At 46.4% G+C, this 22,262-nt stretch overlaps 1 protein-coding gene across 1 annotated transcript in view; it reads left to right on the top strand.

The window, feature by feature from the left end:
* The first annotated feature begins 813 nt into the window (after positions 1-813).
* The window catches only part of LOC142244084 (carbonic anhydrase 3-like), a 34,933-nt gene continuing 13,484 nt past the window's right edge, over positions 814-22,262 (top strand). The window contains exons 1-5 of the mRNA XM_075316275.1: positions 814-1,049; positions 1,137-1,325; positions 9,366-9,484; positions 11,858-11,950; positions 18,291-18,353. Coding sequence (XP_075172390.1) covers positions 1,010-1,049; positions 1,137-1,325; positions 9,366-9,484; positions 11,858-11,950; positions 18,291-18,353 — 504 coding nt within the window. The 5' untranslated portion in view covers positions 814-1,009. The remainder of the gene's footprint in view (positions 1,050-1,136; positions 1,326-9,365; positions 9,485-11,857; positions 11,951-18,290; positions 18,354-22,262) is intronic.

Genomic DNA, 22,262 nt, shown 5'->3' with positions numbered 1-22,262 from the left:
ACAGAGCTATGATTCCTAAACCCTTTCTCCGATTTGGATGTGAAAACTCTCATATTGCAGCTGGGAGTGTGCACTTTCAGCCCATATTATATATATAATTGTATTTCTGAACATGTTTTTGTAAACAGCTAAAATAACAAAACTCGTGTCACTGTCCAAATATTTCTGGACCTAACTGTATGAATAACCCCATGGACTATCAGAGATATGACTGCCATCCATGAAAACCATGGATAGGACTCGTACGAGAACACTGGACGACTGCATAAGCCCTAAAGCATACATAGCTGCAATGACGCAGCCAGTGTCCAGTGTGGATCAGACAGTACAAACCAGATGAAAGTTCCCTTTAAGCTACGCTCAATTTTTCATCCCCCAATGTCTTATATCAGGATAATATGGTTTTAATAATCGGAAATAAAGAAGAAATAATCAGTTGTGAAAATAAAATGTCACATTGACGTATGGCTTCACCTTTAATTTTATTTACATAAATTGCATTCACCAAATTCTGAGATTTTCCCAGTTCTTGTTAACGAAATCTGAAGCTGCTTGTCTCTTATTTATCACATTTATCTCAATCACACTTATATAACGACATGATGAACTTATAAATGTTCTAATCATGCACGTGTTAAGCGCAGACAATATCATTGGCTCGGGTGACACATTTTCTCACACCATCTCAGATGATTCGGTTACTGTCAGGATCTCAGTGCCCGTGTCGGAGCGCGCTTGGCTTTGTGATGCATCCTTGTGATCAGATTAACTTTTTATCTTCTGCAATTTCTAAATATGAGGTGGGATCATAATATCTTGAATGGTTTCCTGCAGGGCAGGAGGGCTCGTTAGTCAACATAACATTTCCATTCCATGAAGTCCACCCAGAACCTAGGGGAGGGGAAGAGTCAACCCAGTCTCAGCACTGACGGCTATAGCAATCTATAAATGACAGAGGGGTACCTGCAAACAGACAATCCAGGCTTGCTAAACGGACGTACATCTAGTGATGTCACGAAGACACGACTGGGCATATGGCAGTTTCAATGGTGAGTGCTATATTATCAATACAAAATATTTATTAATATATTTATTATAACAAATATATAGTAAATCTTTTTTTTTTAACCTTATAGGTCCAGACACTTGGGCAGATTATTTCCCATGTGCCAAAGGAGAAAGCCAATCGCCTATTGAGCTGCACACGCGGTATATTAAGCATGATGGCAGTCTGCGACCATGGACTTTTTCCTACCGCGCAGCATCTTCTATGACGATTGCTAATGATGGTACTACAGTGAGAGTGATGTTTGATGGTTCATCAGGTGATTCTTTATTACCTTATATATAATGATGCTTCTGTTTTAATTGTACAATTGATCTGGTATATATCGCTGGACATACATGAAATCCTTCAATTTTACTAATCCTTAGGATGTCAGAATTCTGGCACCTTGTATGATCTTTTGTAATCAATGAGACAATAGATTCTATCAAAATGAAATATGGTAGCATTGCAGACATTGCAGAAGAATAAAGATCACCCAAAAGGTGTAGATACATTTAATGCTAAAGCCAAATATTTGCTGATTCCTATTTAAATTTCCATGAACATTGCTATTATCTTGTGCAATATGGATATATGCACACAAACACACACACACACACATACACACACACACACACACATACACACACACACTAGAGACGGGTGGAAAACAGAGCAGAGTATGAAGGGTTATTGGAGTAAGTAGATTCTGTGTCACTAGTCACTCCCTACTCAGCTAGTCACTACTCAAGGGTTTGCCATGAGGCTATGTAGTTTAGAGAGCCAGGGTCAAATACAAAGAGTGTTCATAATAAACAAAGGACAAAAGATGTAGTCAGGTCATGGTTCAAAGTCAGAATTCCAGGAAGATAGCGGATCAAGGTAAAAGGTAAAGAGGCTAGGTGACTGGATAGTCAGAAGAAAGGTGCAAAGTTGGGTAACAATAGATCAAATACTGAACAAAGGAACTTAAATCACGCAGACACCACTGAGCCTAAGCAACAACTGCCAGTAGTTTGGAGGCATCAGGCAATTTAAACAGTCGGGTAATCACTCTAAATAGGAGACACATGGAGGAAACAAAGCATGCCCTAGCCTCTGATTAGACAGCTGAACTGTCAATCACAATACTCGCAGCTCAGCATGCCCCTGCATACGATTTGGCAGCTGAACTTTCCATGACCATACTGACAGCCCAGCACGCCCCTGCGCAAGATTGAACGGTTGAACTATCCCTCACCAAACTGACAGCTCAGCATGCCCCTGCCACAGATTGGACGGCTCAACTGTACATTACCATACTGACAGCCCAGCATGCCCCTGCCCAAAATTGGATGGATGAACTTTTAATCACCATACTGACAGATCAGAACACCCCGGCTCGAGATTGGACGGTTGAACTGTCCATCATCATACTGACAGCCCAGCACGCCCCTGCCCAAGATTGAACGCTGAACAGTCCATCACCATACTGACAGCCCAGCACACCCCTGCTTGAGATTGGACAACTGAACAATCCATCACCATACTGACAGCCCAGCACGCCCCGCCCTGAGATTGGATGGCTGAACTGTCCATCACCATACTGACAGCCCAGCATACCGCTGCCCGAGATTGAAAAGCTGAACTGTCCATCACCATACTAGACAAAACAATCACTGATCTCGGGGAGACCAGCCAGAGAAGACACTGCCAGCAGCCAACAAAGGTGCTCAAAACAGTGAAATCCTAGGTGCATTGCCCCCTTGGAAGTATGTAAATCAAAAAAGGTCCGTGGAGCCTCTGTTAGGAGTCTCGACACAGAACTAGCCAGATATCCCTCCAGGAAGGACCTAGCCAAGGAGTGGCTCTTTTTAGGAGACCACCATAACCACCATATTGAGTGGCTAGTTCTGTGTCGAGACTCCTAACAAAGGCTCCATGGACCTTTTTTGATTTGCATACTTCCCAGGGGGCAATGCACCTAGGATTTCACTGTTTTGAGCGCCTTTGTTGGCTGCTGGCAGTGTTTTCTCTGGCTGGTCTCCCCGAGATCAGTGATTGTTTTGTCTTGTTGATCTACTAGGCATTGCTCCCACCTAGCCAGAATCCTACTCTACACTGATGAGGGGCAACACCCCGAAACAGCTGTCTGTGGATGGATACCTGGCCTTGGTATTTCCCTTGTCATATCTTTAAACTCGTCAAAGAGTTGGATATTGACTAAAAGGGCCACTTAATATGGTGGTTATGGTGGTCTCCTAAAAAGAGCCACTCCTTGGCTAGGTCCTTCCTGGAGGGATATCTGGCTAGTTCTGTGTCGAGACTCCTAACAGAGGCTCCACCGACCTTGTTTGATTTGCATTACCATACTGACAGCCCAGCACGCCCCTGACCGAGATTGTGTAACGGGGGCAGGGGGCGCCTCAGGGGGTGTAGTCGAGTCCCCTCGCCTTGTGGGCCGCAGGCTGAACCCCGGCCCGGCCGTCACTTGCAAAGCAGGTGTGTTGTTGGGGCAGAGTGTGGATGCATGGGGCCCATTCATGACAGCGTTCTTTCTGTGCTCTCCAGCTCCTTCTTCACTTTCAGGAAAGAGACAATTGCAGGCAGCGGGTAAACCAAACACCGTTTTATTAAACAAAGCTTCCATCTTTTTGTTTGCAGTAGGCTTACTTTAGTACGTTACAAGTTACAAGTCCTTTTCTACAAAAACGGTTTCCTTTTTCTCTACGGGCACTTTCCTTTGCCTGCAGGGGCCAATTGTTATCCCCCTAGCAGTGTTACTCCTATCCCGATTTTAGTCCAGCCCTTTCCCAGGGATTTGTATTGAACTAGGGGATGGCTCCAGTACTCACTACCGACTCCGGATTAGCTCCAACTTCTTCCACTTCCACTAGGGGTCCGTCCACCCCTTACATTCCTCCCCTCTTTAACCTCAGCCTCCTGGCGAGGTTCCGCACCTGCAAGACAACGCATATGGAAAACACACACACGTTTCTTCAGCAGTATTCTTTTTCTTTCTTATCAATAAAAAAAAAACATTTTAAAACTAACGTATCAAAGCACACCAGATTGGCACACAAGTCCGGTGCCCGGAGTCCTTCCAGGGGAGCTCCCGGTCTTGGCTGATCTTCTGCCCGGAGGCTCTCCTCAAGCGCTCCCGGTCTTAGATGAGCCGCGACCAACAGAAACAAAAGGGTTCTTTACTTAACAGTCGTGGGAGAAGTCCATGCATAGTCTCTGCATTCTTCTATTCCCGGGTTCAGTTCTTTTAACGTAGCTTTAACCATAAACACTCACCGGCTTCCAACAGTACCGGCTTTCGACAACAAACAGATCTTTTTCTTCCGGATGATTAACCCTCACGCTGGGTGGTATGCACGCAGCCATTCAGCCCGCTGGGCCCTCACATGGTCGGAGAGGGACTGTCCAGGTAAGCGGGGTAGCCTACGAAACGGCTCATAACCCGGTGGCTCCGGTACTTCCTTCTCCAGTTCAGGCCCTTCAGCCTCCTGCGGGGTTGAGGGGGTAGCTGGACGGGACCGCAGTGGGCTGCCGACAACAACTACCGGGTGCGACACCATACTCTGATGTATCACCAGTAATGCCGATGCTTCCCTTGGCTTGTCTCCAGCTGTAGGTTCGGCGGCCGCTTTTGGCGCGACTGTCGGGGTACTCTTCATCCCACAGGCTTCAGCGAGCGCTTGCTTATGCTGAGCGCGCCACGCTCTGTTCTCCATTCTGCTTGGTCCAGGTATTGGAGTTTGCTTCTTCCACTGCCAGGGTTGCAATCGCGCCGGGGAAGGTGGAGGCGGTTCTTCTTTTCCCGCTTCTGCCCATACTCCGCCCCCGGCCTCACCCACCAGGTCGGCACAGCGTTTGCGACGCCTCTTCTTTCTTGCGGCGTCGCCCACGTCTCTAGACCTCTGCAGTATCTCGGGGCAAGCACCTCCCCTCTTTGGGCGGTGCACTCCGGGCTTCTTCCTTACAGGCCAGCCCAGCGCTTTTCGTTTGGCGCCCACTTTTCGCGCCTTCACTATATCCATGAGGACGGCCGCCATCTTGCCGCCATCTTGTGGCCTGTTCAGTACATCAGGCACCACTTGGTCTCTGCTCGGGGTTTCTCTTCTGCGGGCTTGATCCTGCTGACTACGCCAAAATGTAACGGGGGCAGGGGGCGCCTCAGGGGGTGTAGTCGAGTCCCCTCGCCTTGTGGGCCGCAGGCTGAACCCTGGCCCAGCTGTCACTTGCAAAGCAGGTGTGTTGTTGGGGCAGAGTGTGGATGCATGGGGCCCATTCATGACAGCGTTCTTTCTGTGCTCTCCAGCTCCTTCTTCACTTTCAGGAAAGAGACAATTGCAGGCAGCGGGTAAACCAAACACCGTTTTATTAAACAAAGCTTCCATCTTTTTGTTTGCAGCAGGCTTACTTTAGTACGTTACAAGTTACAAGTCCTTTTCTACAAAAATGGTTTCCTTTTTCTCTACGGGCACTTTCCTTTGCCTGCAGGGGCCAATTGTTATCCCCCTAGCAGTGTTACTCCTATCCCGATTTTAGTCCAGCCCTTTCCCAGGGATTTGTATTGAACTAGGGGATGGCTCCAGTACTCACTACCGGCTCCGGATTAGCTCCAACTTCTCCGCTCCACTGCCACAGCACCCACTCCTGCACTCTGCCCCGGCACTTCTCCTCAGCTTACTCTCCTGTTACATTCCCAGCACACTGCCCTGCATTCAGAGCCCAACCCCCCTTCTCTTCCCTCCTAGGCTGCCCTGCCCCTTCCTTCCCTGTCACTGTTACCAGGGGAACCACTCACTACACTGGCACCTAGGGGGGGAAGAACCGTACATAACACATAACATGGTACAATGTGCCACCATACTCCTGTGGCGTCTTCAGGGGGGGAAAAACGTCTTCTCCACACTAGGGGTCCGTCCACCCCTTACAATTGTAAGGCTGAACTGTCACTCTGCATCCAGAAACACCGCTAGGAGGAATTGTGACAGATGCTATATAAATTTTCAAAATGAGGGGATTAGGTGACTTAATCTCTGTTTACATTAGCAAGAGCCTCTGTTCATGATTCCTTCAGAGTATACGTCACTTTAGATGGCAAAAATAGCACATTATGAGGTTATTTTGTTGTCAAAATTAGGGAAATTTTGACATAACCCAAAAAAGCCTTATTATCACTCAAGAGACTGGCCAAATCTGATGTCATAAATGTAAATCATGACATTTGTGTGAATTGAGTAATAAATTAGCTTTAAATAAATAGCTTTTTTAGATGTTTATGCAGCCCTTATTGGTATTGCCATATATTTAGTGTCATGCTATATTAATTGTTGAGAAAGTGGAAGATCCCTCTCCTGGCTTTATTACCGTATGTCCCTTGATGCATGTAGGACCTGTGGCTCTGTTGAATGGCAATATCAGCATTCACTATTATTACACCTCAAGTTTAGTCCCAAATTTTGTTCTTGGGTGAAACTACTATACGATTCTCCTTGAGTAAGAATTAGAAGTAAATTGGATGTGTCATAACCTTTTCTTTTACAAAAGGGGACTAGACAGGGGTGCTCGTTGTCTCCTGTACATTTCGCAGTAGCCTTTGAGCTATTGACCCTGGCTATTTATAAGGCTCGGGATATCAAAGGTTTATGCAAGGATTCTTGTGTGCAGATGATACTCTAGTATATCTGGTGGATGTTGGTTTTTCCCTGACTTACCTCTTGAGGTTGGTGGATTACTTTGGGTAATTTTCTGAATTAAAAGGTTCATTGGCAGAAATCGGTTCTTCTCCCTCTGTCATCTTCATATAGTCAGAGCCAGAAGACATAGAACAATTTATTGCATTAAACATTGATCATTTAATAGCTGAGACAAGTAGGCAACCTAAAGGAGGTGTCCACTACTCAGACAACCACATCTTATTCACCATGTTTGCCCCCGTTAAAATAATTCACCACTGGTGCCAGCGCCATTCCAGCAATGTCAGCACTTGCTCTTCCAGTGTTCACATGAGGGTGTTAGGTTATCTGACGTCTACACTGGATCAGTGCGGACTTAACTCTTCCCGCCTTCGGATGTTTCAAATGTCAATAGTAATTAAGCGGCCAGTCGCAGCTCTGACTGCCTCTTGATGATCGATTTGCTCAAAGGCGGGAAGAGGGAAGCCTTTGTTGATTGGGCACAAGTGAGTGTTGACACAGCTGAAATGGCGTTGGCATCAAAGGTGAGTATAAGCATTGTTATTTTGACGAGGGCCAACATGGTGATTGACATGGGGTTGTACAAGTAGTGGGCAACCCTGTTAAGTCCAAACCAAGCTACTCTATAGATATAATGGAGCCTCCAATGCCTCTTAAAATGACAGTGATTCCACTTGCATATGACTATCATCGGTATCATCCGGCACGGCACACAATCTCCTGACAGGAGTGGCTCGGCTGCATATATTTCCATGCAGCTGAGGCGCTCCTGTCAGGAGAGTTTGCGCCGTTCCGGGTGATACCGATTCGAGACTCGCACAAGTCATATGCAAGTGGAATCATCCAAATGCTCTCTAGCAAATTTCAGACGGGTCTGGACATATACTAGCTTAAGCAGAGGAACACGTCTGGCACTGCAGGATCTGAGTCCCTGGCGGCGTAGTGTGTTACTGATGGTTGCCTTTGTTACGGTGGTCCCAGATTTATGCAGGTCATTCACTAGGTGCCCCAATGTGGTTCTGGGAATTTTGCTCATCGTTCTTGTGATCATTTTGACCTCACGGGGGTGAGATCTTGCATGGAGCCCCAGATCGAGGGAAATTATCAGTGGTCTTGTATGTCTTTCATTTTCTTATTATTGCTCCCAAAGTTGATTTTATCACACCAAGCTGCTTGCCTATTGCAGATTCAGTCTTCCCAGTCTGGTGCAGGCCTACAATATTATTTCTGGGGTCCTTCGACAGCTATTTGGTCTTCCCCATAGTGGAGTTTGACTGTTTGAGGTTGTGAACAGGTGTCTTTTATACTGATAACAAGTTCCAACAAGTGCCATTACTACAGGTAATGAGTGGAGGACAGAGGAGCCTCTTACAGAAGTTACAGGTCTGTGAGAGCCAGAAATCTTGCATGTTTTTAAATAACTAAATACTTATTTTCCACCATAATTTGCAAAAAAAATCTCGCCAAATCAGAGAAGGTGATTTTCTGGATTTCTTTTCTCATTTTGTCTCTCATAGTTGTGGTCTACCTATGATGTCAGTTACAGGCCTCTCTCATCTTTTTAAGTGAGACACACTATAAAGAAAAAGACATGGATCGCACATCTCAAAAAATACAATGATCTAAAGCCACCAAGCAAAAAATTAAATAGAACATGAGGTTCTTTTGTTATCATTCTGATCAGATTGTATTAAGCCAACTGCCACGTCACGGCAAACCTCTTGAGTGGGTCCCTATCCTAAACCTTTTAGTGCCTAAAAAGGTTTAGGATAGGGACCAACTCAAGAGGTTTGCCGTGAGATGGCAGTTGGCTTAATACAATCTGATCAGAATGGTAACAAAAGAACCTCATGTTCTATTTCATTTTTTGCCTAGCGGCTTTAGATCATTGTATTTTTTGGGATGTGTGATCTATGTGTTTTTCTTCATAGTGTGTTTTTAAGTGGGACAACTTGCACAATTGGTGGCAGACTAAATACTTTTTTCCCCCACTGTATAAGCATGCTTGGTCAACTGCAAACGCGATTTTATTTTAATGGATCGACATCCACTCCATTGATTGTCTATGAGACTGCCAAAAAAAGGTGAGCGCTGTACTGGCTATTTCTGGTAACCCCATTGATAATGAATGGAGTCATTGGTAGACACAGACAGTAGAGAGCCCCTGTGCAAGAACAGTATATAGGCCATTTGCAGCTCAAAAGCTTATCAAAATCCACTATTCCACCAGTTTTGAAGGTAGAAATGGGCCCCTTTATCACTTGTGCCCGTTCAGCTGCACAAGTTGTACCACTGATATGTACGCCCCTGATTGGAGTGGTGGAGGTTGAGCATGCACATCATTGTTAAATTCAAGATGGGGCTGTAGAGCTCTGTAGAGCTTTATCCTCGGCATTTTTCTCAGGCTTGCTGGGGGACTCGGTGGTTAGACCCTATGAATCCTATGACCTATAACATGCAGCCAAACCTCTAGTGAAAATCAGTCTCCTAATTTTTCTTCTTAATTCTAACTCATTAGGACACAGTGTCTGTGCAACCAATGTTACCATGATATTGAGCTATATCATAAAAGTCTCCTTTGTGACTTGTACCAAAATTACGACAGTTCTTAATCTTATCTTCTTTAGTGATAAAAGATGGTCCGCTTAGTGGAAGCTACAGACTTCGCCAATTGCAGTTTCATTGGGGTTCTTCTGATGACCATGGATCTGAACATGTGATTGACGGACTGAGATATGCAGGAGAGGTATTGGACACAACATCCATTGGTCAGCAATGCAAAAGCAGCAAAACAACCGCCAAACATCTTTGAACCTCTAGCATATACTGACGAGCAAAAGCGGAAAAAAGTTATGCAGATTCTTATCATGTCACTGGACTGTTTCTGTTTTGCTCCTGGTTTTTAAAAAGTATTTGTCTTTCAGTATACTACAAATTACAACCTATTCTCACATTCTCTAATAGCTCAGTGTGTTATTTGGTTGATTCCCAAGGAAAAGGTCACTGGATCGAATTGAGGAGCAACTATGAAGAAGATTTCCAAAGAAAAGAGAAACAGCATCATCCAACTCATCGGTAGAGGTCTCTCAATCAAGAAAACTGGCAAACTACATCATGGGAGGCCATAACAGTTGTGAGAATATGAACTGAAGTCTGTCCATTCTTTCAAAAACCAAGAGGTGGATGTTAAGCCAAAATATCAGAGTCAACTAGTTGGCTCATCATAAGGTCCATCTGTTCTGGCGCGATAATCACAGCAATGGAGGCGGCTGGTATGCTTCATATAAGTGAGATCACAGAAGTCCATACAAGCACCGTGTGACGCACGTTACACAAGTCTGGAATGGTGGCCCAAAAAAAGTAAAAAAAGCCTCAACCCCAATATCGTCATAAGAAGAGTTGAATAGAAGATTGGAAACGGGAGATTTGGAGCGATAAGAGCAAAGTCTATAGACTAGGCTCTTATTTGTGCAAATAGGTCTGAAAGAAACAAGGTGAAAAGTTGCAAAGAGATCGAGAAATTGAAGGAACTGTCAAGTTGGGTGGAGGAAGCCTGATGATATGGGGTTGTTTCACAGCCAAAGGTGTTGGATACTTGATCAAGATTGATGGAGGTCTCAGTGCTGAGCTATATGTGTGTATACTACAAGATAAGTTACTTCGTACACCTGAGTACTATGGGTATGAAAAGGACGACATAGTGCCCCAGCAGGAGAACTACCAAAGGCATACATTAAGATTGCCGAAGAAATGGTTCATTGATAATAAAGTAGAGGTGCTGGATTGGCCTTCATAGTTCCCAGACCTCAACCCAGTTGAAACCTTGTGGGTACAGTTGAATACAAAGCTGTATTCATACCCAAGTGAGTCCTCCAGTATGCACCAACATTTGGAACTTGTAGAAAAGACCTGGGATCAGATTTCAATCAAGACATGTTTGAATCTGATTGAGCGCGTGTTTAGACGTATTCAGGCAGTGTTGAAAGCCAAAAGGTAGATTTACAAAATACTAGCAAATTAATAACATCCAGATTTTTAGGAGTAAGGGGTACTTTGCACACTACGACATCGCAAGCCGATGTTTGCGAACCCGAGCGCGATAGTCCCCGCCCTTGTCGCAGCTGCGATATCTTGTGATAGCTGCTGTAGCGAACATTATCGCTACGGCAGTGTCACACGCACTCACCTGCCCTGCGACGTCGCTCTGGCCGGCGACCCGCCTCCTTCCTAAGGGGGCGGGTCGTGCGGCGTCACAGCAATGTCACACGGCAGGCGGCCAATTGAAGTGGAGGGGCGGATATGAGCGGGACGTAAACATCCCGCCCACCTCGGTCCTTCCGCATAGCCGGCGTGAGCCGCGATGACGCAGGTAAGCTGAAGTTCCTCACTCCTGCGGCTTCTCACACAGCGATGTGTGCTGCCGCAGGGGAACGAGGAACAACATCGTACCGTCGCTGCAGGGAAATTATGAAAATGTCGGACGCTACACCGATGATATGATTACGACGCTTTTGCGCCCGTTAATCGTATCAAAAAGGATTTACACACTACGATATCGACAGCGACGCCGGATGTGCATCACTTTCGATTTGACCCCACCGACATCGCAGCTGCGATGTCGTAGTGTGCAAAGTACCCCTAAAACAGTAACAATGCAGTGACATGACAATAATCTACATAATTAATCATATGCTAAATAGTTGTGTAAAATGTATGTATTTATGTATGAGATAACCAAGATGATTGTCTATAAAATGAACATAGTCTCACACACAAAGCTGTAGTGGATGGTGAGATATAAAGCCTGAAAGTCGAAAGTTGAAAACATTGTTACCCTTTTGCTTGTCAGTGTACATATGAATTACTTACATGTGCAGATCCTTGCGTTTTCTCCACGTGTCTTTGACTTTTGGCAAGTTGGATGTCTTTTATTGCACATTTCCAATAAAGATTATACTTTTATTTTTGCATCCTCCAATAATTATCGTAGTTTGTTATTCTTTGGTAATTTGTTATAGTTCCCTTTAAAGATGCACATGAAGTTTAGGCACAAATAAACTGTTTTTCCTTCATTGGTAAAGTCAACTGTCAAAATTGAAACACTTGTTTTGTTTTACAGATACAATTTGTTCATTGGAACTCAAAATACGATAATGTTACAGAAGCTAAGAAGAACCCTGACGGAGTGGCTATAATATCTGTGTTTCTAAAAGTAAGATGAACCTAGAAGGATAATATCACTGCTATAATCGGATACATGCATAGATGAGGCTGCATGTGAGGCAAGAAAAAAATGGCTACATTTTGTCAAGTCATATACGGAGAAAGTTATCACTGCACTTTTTTGTGCAATATTTCAATGTCAGTGCTACTTTATTAATTTTACACCATTAGCCTTTTCACATGAAGTACAAAATAGTTTATTTAGCATACTAGATTTTACATACACTATATCACAAAAGTGTGTACACTCCTCATATTTTTGTAAATAATTTATATCTTTTCATGGGACAACAGTGAAGAAATGACACTTTGATACAATGTAAAGTAGTCAGTGTACAGCTTATATAGTGTAAATTTGGTGCCCTCTAAATAAATTAAGATATAGCCATTAATGTTAAAACTGCTGGCAAAAAAGTGAGTACACCCCTCAGTGAAGATGGACCAAAGTGTCAATATTTTGTGTGGCCACCATTATTTTCAAGCACTACCTTAACTCTCTTGGGCATGGAGTTCACTAGAGCTTCACAAGTGCAACTGGATCCTCTTCCATCCTCCATGATGACATCACAGAGCTGGTGGATGTTAGAGACCTTACACGCCTCCATCTTCCATTTTAGTCTGCCCCACAGATGTTCAGTAGTATTTAGGTCTGGAGACATGCCTGGCCAGTCCAGCACCTTTACCCTCAGTTTCCTTAGCAAGGCAGTGGTCGTCTTGGAGGGGTGTTTGGCGTTGTTATGTTGGAATACAGCCCTGTGGCCCAGTTTCCGAAGGGCACCACTCATGCATCCCCAAACATGACAATCCCGTCACCATGGTTAACTGTAGGCAAAACACTTGTCTTTGTACTCCTCACCTTGTTGCTGTCACACAAGCTTGATACCACCTGAACCAAATATGTTTATCTTGGTCTCATCAGACCACAGGACATGGTCCAGTTATCCATGTCCTTAGTCTGCTTCTCTTCAACAAACTGTTTGAGGGCTTTCTTGCGCATCATCTTTAGAAGAGGCTTCCATCTGGGATGACAGCCATGAAGACCAATTTGATGCAATGTGCGGCGTATGGTCTGAGCACTGACAGGTGGACCCCATACCCTTGTAATCTCTGTAGCACTCTCTGCTGGCAGCACTCATACATCTATTTTGAAAAGACAACCTTTAGATATGAGACTAACGACGTGCACTCATCTTCTTTGGTCAACCATGGCAAGGCCCGTTCTCAGTGGAACCTGTCTTGTTAATCCCCTATATAGTCTTGTCCATTGTGCTGCAGCTCATTTTCAAGATGTAGACAATCCTCTTATAGCCTAGGCCATCTTTATGTAGAACAACAATTCTAATTTCAGATCTTAAGAGAATTCATTGCGATGAGGTGCCATGTTCAGCATCCAGTGACCACAGTGACCAGTATGAGAGAAAGATATAATAAAATATTTACAACAATGTGAGGGGTGTACTCACATTTGTATTATGCTGTACATCCATAAATCTTATTATCTTCTACATTTCATCCTTAAAGGGGTTATCCGGCTTATTTTGACTTTTTTTTATTATTACCCTATTGGGCTACATTGGGGCAGGTAAGTAGATGGTGACCACTTACCTGTCCTGCTGTCAGCCCCTCTCCCCCGGCTCAGAGTGGTCATGTGACCGCTCCTGCCGCGATTTTGCTGCTTCTGGTCATTTCATGTCAACATGGGCAGGACCATGTTTACATGCAAATCTGGAACAGCATGTTGCCGCCCTGCTGGGCGGCTACAGTGCATGAGTCCCTGCACCCTCCCACACATTCTCCCGCACCCCGTACTCTCCCTGCCCACGGTGTCACCGCCAGCACCGGGCCCCCTGCTTAAAGTGCTTAGGATAGCAGGAGTGCCCGTGCAGTCTGTGTCCCGCTCCCTCTCCCGTAGATGAGATCATTACCTGCTGTGACAATCTCCTCCTCTGCCGACGTCAGCGCTGTCACTGCCTTCTATGCCCGCTGCGTTCTCACGTCACGTCTCGCGGGCGGCCCGAGACTGTCACTAGCGGTGACGTCACGGGCTCTAGCGATACTGCTGAGAACGCGGCGGGCATAGAAGACAGTAACATCAGGAGAGCAGGAGATCGTCACTGCAGGTAATGATCTCATCTAACCTCCTGAAGTCAGCGCTAGTCATCCCCTGCAGTGACCTGGGCTGACCTATTGATGTTAGGTCAGGTCACTGCACTGGTCTCCCAGACAATGGGGAACGTTCTGTTCTTCATTGACTGGGACATTGACTATGGTATGGATTGTCATGGGACACCCTTATTGGATAACGCCAGACCCTGATTTTATTGTTCTTTTCAATAAATTGGTGAAAGAGGGAATGTTTTGGGGAGTGTTTTTTCAAATAAAAACTGAGCTGGTGATGTCGGGTATCTGTTAGACGCGTGACATCACCAACTGCTGGGCTTGATGCCAGGTGACATTACACATCTGGCATCAGCCCGTATGTTACCCTGTTTGCCATCGCACCAGGGCAATGGGATGAGTTAGGGCGAAGCGCCAGGATTGGCACATCTAATGGATGCGCCACTTCTGGGGTGGCTGTGGCCTTCTATTTTTAGGCTGGGGAGTGTCCAATAACAGTGGACCTCCCTAGTCTGAGAATACCAGACCACAGCTGTCCGCTTTACCTTGGCTGGTGATCCAATTTGGGGGGGACCCCATGTTTTTTGTTTTAAATTATTTATATAATTTAAAATAACAGCGTGGGGTGCCCTCTGTTTTGGATTACCAGCCAAGGTGAAGCTGCCAGCTGTGGTTTATAGGCTGCAGCCGTCTGCTTTACCCTAGCTGGCTACAAAAGATGGGGGGGACCCCACGTCGTTTTTTGAAATTATTTTTTTTTGGCTAAATACAAGGCTAAGCACCCTTTAGTGCCACATGAAAGTCACTAAAGGGTGCCAGCTTAGAATATGCAGGGAGGTAGGACATTATATAGGTCTCTCATCTATCTATCTATCTATCTATCCCATTCATCCGTCTATCTCTCTGTCTCTATATCTATCTATCCCTCTGTTCATTCATTCATCCATCCATTCATTCATCCATCCCTCAATCTCTCTGTCTCGATATCTATCTATTCATCTCTATATCTACTCATCTATTTATATTTCTTGCTGCTTCCGTTTTTGCGGACCACAACAAAACGGAAGGCACACGGATGACACGGATGCATCCGTGAAATAAACTGACCTGTTTTTTGCGGACCGCAAAAACGGAACGGTCATGTGAATGTAGCCTACATGTGTTCCTTATGGGGGTAGGGGTCGGTACAGAACGATGGTGGGGGGGGTCGGTACAGAGTGCCGTTTGTGTATGTGTGTGTGTGGGGGGGTGCAGAGCCCGATGTGTGTGGGGGGCACAGAGCCTGATGTGTGTGATGTGGGGCTGTTATTTCCAATGCTAGAGTGATAACAGGTCAGGGGCTGGGGCAGAATACTGACAGGGAATGTGTGTGCAGGGGGCGGGCAGGGGGCGAGACTGGACAGTGAGGGTGGGCAGGGGGCGAGCCTGGACACTGAGGGCGGGCAGGGGGCGAGCCTGGACACTGAGGGCGGGCAGGGGGCGAGCCTGGATACTGAGGCCGGGCGGTGCCAGCTCTGACTGGGAGGTGTAGCACAGGAAGTGGTCAGTTTGCTGGAGCTGAATGTAAACAAGGAGCTGCAGAGAATAAAGGGATAATTCAAGAGGAACAAAAGTTAGAAAACAAAAAATAACAATGTAGGGGTGATTTATATGACAATACAGCACAGATAAACTCAAAAATGTTTGGTAAGCTAATGTCGGACAACTCCTTTAAGAAGTCGTGATTTTAAAAACCCCTAAAGCCCTTGAAAATCTTCCAAACAATACCATTCAGAGTGGCGAATTGGACTGACCAGTTTTTTTTATTTAATTGAACTCATAATTAGGGATGAGCAAACCTGAACTGTAAAGTTCGGGGTCCATAGCAGACATCTGGTGCCCGTGCATGGACTCCGAAAACAGACTTCTCAGAGAAGTCTGTGTTGTTCAGGTTCGGCCACCCGGATAATGATAGAAATGTAAAAAAAAGGAAAAAGAAAGAAAATAGGGAAAAATGCAGGACAGTTATACCTACCGACCTTCCTTGAGGCTGTAGCACTCCTTCCGAGTCCGATCATTAGCTCTCATGCATATTCACTACGTCACCTGCTTACTGTCAGTCCCAACATCTGTGATTGGTTGCAGTCAGGCCGCGCCTCAACCCTCTGTGACAGTGTCTGTGATTGGTGGGAATCACACATGCTGTCTGTGTCCCTATGGGGATGTAAAAATAAATTTAAAAAATGGTGTAGTGTTCCCATATTGTGATACCCAGCACAGGTAAAATAGATGGCTGCAGGCTGCAGCCTCCCAGTTATGCGCGTTATCTTGGCTGTATCAAAATACGAGGGACCTCCTGCGGCTGTTTAAAAATTATTTAAAGGAATAATGTAAAATAAGGATGTACAGTTCCCCCCAATTTTGATACCAGCAAAGATAAAGCCTACAGTTGGGGGCTGGTATTCTCAGCCTGGGGAGGCCGATTTTTATTGGTCCTCCATCAGGCTAAACATAGCAGTCTGCAGTTGCCCAAGAATTGTTGCATTCACTAGATGTGACAATTCCGATGCTTTAACTGTCTCATCCCGATTGCCCTGATGCGGTGGCAATTGGGGTAATATAAGGGCTTAATGACAGCTGTGATTTGGAAAACATAACATCTGCCACGAAACCCTGGATTAGTAATGGGGAGGGGTCTATGAGTTATCCCCTTTACTAACCTTGCAGGTCAAAAGAAGTAAACACAAAACAGAAAAAAAATCCTTCTTTTTTTTTTTTTTAAAACCCCAAACAATATAAATACCCTCTTTCTCCAATTTATTAACACCCAAAACACCCAGGTTTGACGTTATCCACACCACAATGCCCCAAGATGATCCTGGCTCTGCTACATACTGAAGTCACAGTGCGTGGGCATATTAGTGAACATGATCACCCGCTGTGACTTCAGGCAGCACTGACAGCTGCAGCTATGAGCAGAGACATCACTGAGTTTACCTGTAGTCACAGGTAAACTGATTTCAGGTGAACTCATTGAAGTCGGTGACCTCACCTCAGGTGAACTCTTTGAGTTCAATGAGACCTGCATCTCCCTGCAGAAAATCGTTTTTTTTGGAAGCGATGCAGATTTGGTGTTGGAATTTATATATCAAATCCCTGCACCAATATTGCATCTCGTGGCAGAAAAAGCATCAAAACGCGATGCAGTTTTGATGCATTTTTTTGCCAGGAGATGCAGATTTTGTGCAGGAATTTGGTGTGTAAATAAGGAACCGTAAACAAGGAGCTGAGACTCCAGAACCATGCATCCAAAAATATTGCCAGTACTGAGGCATCTGAGTAGTAAGTATCATACTAGTATGTAGTAGTAGTGTGACTCCAGCCTAATAGAAACACATCACCACTTCTACATTTTGTACCCACTTCTGGTTGTGGCTTACACATACTGAGGTAAAGAACTCACCAAATGCTGAACATGTACACGTGGTCTTAAGGGTGCGACATTTGGTGATCGCTGCCGTAGAGAACATTATCGCTACGGCAGCGTCACACGCACATACCTGTGCAGCGATGTCGCTGTGACCGCCGAACAATCTCTCCTTCAAGGGGGGTGCGTTCGACGTCACAGCGACGTCACCAAGCGGCCGTCCAATAGCAGAGGAGGGGCGGAGATGAGCGGCCGTAACATGCCGCCCACCTCCTTCCTTCCTCATTGCCGGTGGACGCATGTAAGGAGATGTTCGTCATTCCTGCGGTGTCACACATAGCGATGTGCGATGCCGCAGAAACGAGGAACAACCTGCGGCATGTTCCATCACCGATATTTGGTAAAGGAGCGACATCTCAACGATCAACAATTTTTCACGTTTTTGCGATCTTTGAGCGTCGCTCCTTGGTGTCACACACTGTGATGTCGCTAACGGCGCCGGATGTGCGTCACAACCACCGTGACCCCGACGATTTATCGTTAGCGATGTGGCAGCGTGCAAATGGCCCTTTAGTCTATGGTATGTAGACTGAGAACGGAGCAGTGGCGCTGATCACTGGCATTGGATCACAACATTCTAACCAGGGGAGCAGAGGTCACAATTGTGCCCGAACTCTGACGACATAAGAGGTGAGCTGCCTCTTTGCCATATGAAAGGACATAAGCTTTACATTGCACATGACAGTTCAACACTATCACAGATTTTATTTGGGAGACTAAATAATTCGGATTTCTTTTTTAACAGATTGGCAAAGCAAAGCAGAACCTGAAGGCAATTTTAGAAGCACTGGACTGCATCAAGGCAAGGGTAGGTGATGAAATGATGTTTGGTTGACAGTAAGGGCGGCTTTGCACACTACGACATTGCAGCTGCGATGTCGGTGGGATCAATTCGAAAATGACGCACATCCGGCGTCGCTGTCGATATCGGAGTGTGTAAATCGTTTTTGATATGATTAACGAGCGCAAAAGCGTCGAAATCGTATCATCGGTGTAGCGTCGGTCATTTCCATAATTTCGGAAGGACCGATGTTACGATGTTGTTCCTCATTCCTGCGGCAGCACACATCGCTGTGTGTGAAGCCGCAGGAGCGAGGAACATCTCCTACCTGCGTCCCACCACCAATGCGGAAGAAAGGAGGTGGGCGGGATGTTTACGTCCCGCTCATCTCTGCCCCTCCGCTTCTATTGGCCGCCTGCCGTGTGACGTCGCTCTAACGCTGCACGACCCGCCCCCTTAGGAAGGAGGCGGTTCGCCGGCCAGAGCGACGTTGCAGAACAGGTAAGTGCATGTGAAGCTGCCGTAGCAATAATGTTCACTACGGCAGCTATCACAAGATATTGCAGCTGTGACGGGGGCGGGGACTATTGAGCTCGGCATCGCAAGCATCGGCTTGCGATGTTGTAGTGTGCAAAGTACCCCTAAGAAGTATAAATACAAACTATAATAAAGAAAAAGCATATTTGAGACATAATGATGTGGTAAAAAAGTAAAGTTGACTTGCTATTCTTGACATTTTAGCTCGAGTTGCAGGCAGTAGCTGCATCATGATTAGTATTCTTGTCCGTGACGTAACTTGAAGTTTGTGAGCTCCAATGCAAAATATTCAACAGATTGTCACACATGGGCCAAAAAGCTCTTTTGGGGTCCTAGGACCCCAGTGTGACTGAAACCCCCACACTCACTGAAGATACATGTCTGGTTCTGGTCTGGCTGATTCTGCTGGCACTGCTGCTCTGCTCGGATGATCAGTTTTTATTCACCACTGCAGCCCCTCTCTGGTGGTAGTGTGACGCCCCAGGAGCGCTGATCCTGTTCAGGGACGCCACAGTTCTCTTTTAGCAGGACAACAGGTAGGTTGGTTTTTACTATCTTTGTCGTGACGCCACTCTCGGTTTTGCGGTCAGAGGTGGGTGACCGCCACTGCAGTTTAACAAGTATTTGGGGCCGATGGACTTTACAGTTAGATGGTGTGGCCTTTCGAGAGTGAGGCTGGCCCCAGTTGCTCGGGTGTGTGTGTGGGGAACAACAGGTCGCAGAACGACTCAAGCACAGTCCGAGGTGTCTAACTTTTTTACTCACTTTTTGCTGGTCGGTGAGATACCCGGGCGATGCTGAGATTATACCAGGTCAGGTAGAACCAGGAACTCCTTCAGGCCGAATTGAGGGTAGCCGCTAGCTCGCCTTCCTAGCACTCCTTTTGTTTGGGATAACCCCTTATTTGCAGTATCGTGGGATTCATCCAGGGAAGTCGCTTCTGCCTTTCCTCCCCTTTCTGGCCTGTTTGCCGGCAGCGTGAACCTTGGTGAGATGGCTCCTGGCACTGTCTCCTTATGGGTCCCCTTGTTACTGCTGAGGCTCGGACTCTGTGTGATTGGTGAGGTACCTCCAGTACCCTCACCGGCAGGTTTATCAGCTAGTTACACTTGAGGCTACTCTAGGGACCTGTTTCCCTGTGCGTGCCTGGATACCAGCAGTCCCCGTACTCGGCCTCCTCTCTGCAGGTGTTTTTCAGGCTGACTCACAGGTACCCGTTCTCCCCCGCCAACAGCTACTACACTTGCAGGGTCTGCCTAGTGTCTCTCTGCACTTCACTAGCAGACTGGCTCGCTCCACTTCCTTTTCTGACTGCCACTGCAACCTAGTTCCCAGCCTCTCCACTCCACTCCTTGACAAGAATTGTAAGCCAGCCCCCTTTTGGAGGACTACCCAAGGGTCTCATCTAATGGTGTTGGAGGCCTGGTTGCTATGTGTCTGTGCATACACACCCCATTCTGGCCTTTGGAATTTACCTGGGAGCACTGTCCCAGCATGGGTGCAGTACTCAATGGTGCCTGACCAGGTCAGGGGCGCCACATTCCCACTTGGTTATCAACAGCATGTCCTCGGGCTGCAAAAACAAGAAAGAAATTATAAATACAACTTTTCCCACACAGGGGCATTATTTACATTTAAAGATACCAGGTACCATTTCACACCACTCACCACCCACAAGTCCAGTTCCCACCCAAAACCCTTCAGGAGGCAAGTCACCGGTCCTTTTGGTGACCAGGTCTGGGCCATCTGCATCCCAGATCTTTCCTCTGCTCTTCTAGATTCTGAACAGGTTCCTCTTGCCTTCCAACTTCTTCTCTGGGTTGGGGAAAGGTGATCACTGGAATTTCTGCGGCTCCATTGTATTGAGGCCAACTTGCAGGGAAATCTCCAAGCACAGTCTTTTCTCTCTGTTCTTCAACTGGCGAAGAGTTAGGAACTTCCTCAGGGGTTCTTAGCTGTTCAGGGCATCTCTTAAGGTGGTCTCTGGAAACCACAGCTGTTGTCTTTCCTCCATCCTTGCTGATGAGGCATGTCTTCCCACGACTAAGTGTTGACGGTAACACGGTTTAGGGTTCTGCTTCTCAGTGGTTATCAAGTTTGGGATTTCTCCTCTTTCTCTTGAGAACCACGTCTCCAGGCATCAAAGGAGTAGCAGGTGCATTTTGATTGTAGGCTTTTTCTTGTCTCTCCCACTGCTGGGTCAAGCTTCGCTCCACACACTCTTGTACTCTCTAGTACTGGGTCTGGCGGGTGGAATCTCAATCAGCATCTTGTAGAGGGTCTTCAAGGGTCTCAACCCCCATCTCCAGATCCACTGGCAGTCTTCCAGGTCTGGCCCTCATCAGGTATGCCGGTGTGCAGTTTGTGGAACTCACGGGGATGCTATTATACATGTCCACCAGGTCTGGCAGCTTCTCTGGCCACTGGCACCTTTCTTCTAGTGGTAGAGTTTTCAGGAGGTCAAGAACAATGTGATTCATCTTTTCGCACATGCCATTGGTCTGAGGATGGTAAGGTGTGGTGCAGATTTTCTTGCAGCCATAAAGGTTACAAAACTCCCGGAACACCTCAGCTTCAAAGGCTGGTCCTTGGTCAGTGAGCACTTGATTTAGATAGCTATGTGGTCTACAGAAATGGGCTTGGAAAGCTCTGACTGCAGTCTGGCCTGTCAAGTCCTTGACTGGTACTACCACCAGAAACCTGGATTAATGATCAACCATGCTGAGGGCGTAGGTGTAGCCTTGTCTGCTGGGCGCCAACTTCACATGGTCCAGGGCTACCAATTCCAAGGGCTGTTTGGTCTGGATCAGTTGGAGCGGTGCCTTCTGACTGTGATGGTCGTTTCTTCTGAGATTGCAGGGACTGCAGTCTCTACACCACTCCTCCAGGGCAGTTCTCATGCCTACCCAGTAGAATCTTCCTTTAAGGAGTGCCTCCAGTTTCTTCCAACCAAAGTGGCCTGCGCCATTGTGATAGGCTTCCAGCACCATCTGAGCATCCTTCTTTGGCACAATCACCTGCCACACCTTCTCATGCGTCTTTGGGTCAATGATGCTCCTGTAGAGTTTGTCTTGGTAGATGAACAATCAACTTCTCTCTCTCCACAGGTGCTGTGCCTCAGGCGGGGCTTCTGGATCAAGGCTGGCGTCAGGTTGGGTGACCAGCTTCTTCACCAAGCCAACTGCTGGATCACTCTCCTGAGTCTCCTTCCAGTTGTAGTGAGGTAGCGGAATCAGGGTCGCTTCTTGGTGGCTGGAGTGTGACTGCTGACACTGGTTGGCTTTACGGCGATGGAACGCTGGCAGCTCAATCTCTTCAAGGTCATCTTCATCTCTACCCTCGTCTGTTAGGTGGGGCATCCTTGACAGAGCATCTGCGTTGCCAATCTTGCGGCCAGCT

Source organism: Anomaloglossus baeobatrachus, chromosome 6 (assembly GCF_048569485.1).
Source record: "Anomaloglossus baeobatrachus isolate aAnoBae1 chromosome 6, aAnoBae1.hap1, whole genome shotgun sequence".
In the NCBI taxonomy this organism is placed as follows: domain Eukaryota; kingdom Metazoa; phylum Chordata; class Amphibia; order Anura; family Aromobatidae; genus Anomaloglossus; species Anomaloglossus baeobatrachus.
Note: the sequence above shows the minus strand (reverse complement) of the source record. Positions and strands in the feature narration are given on the sequence as shown.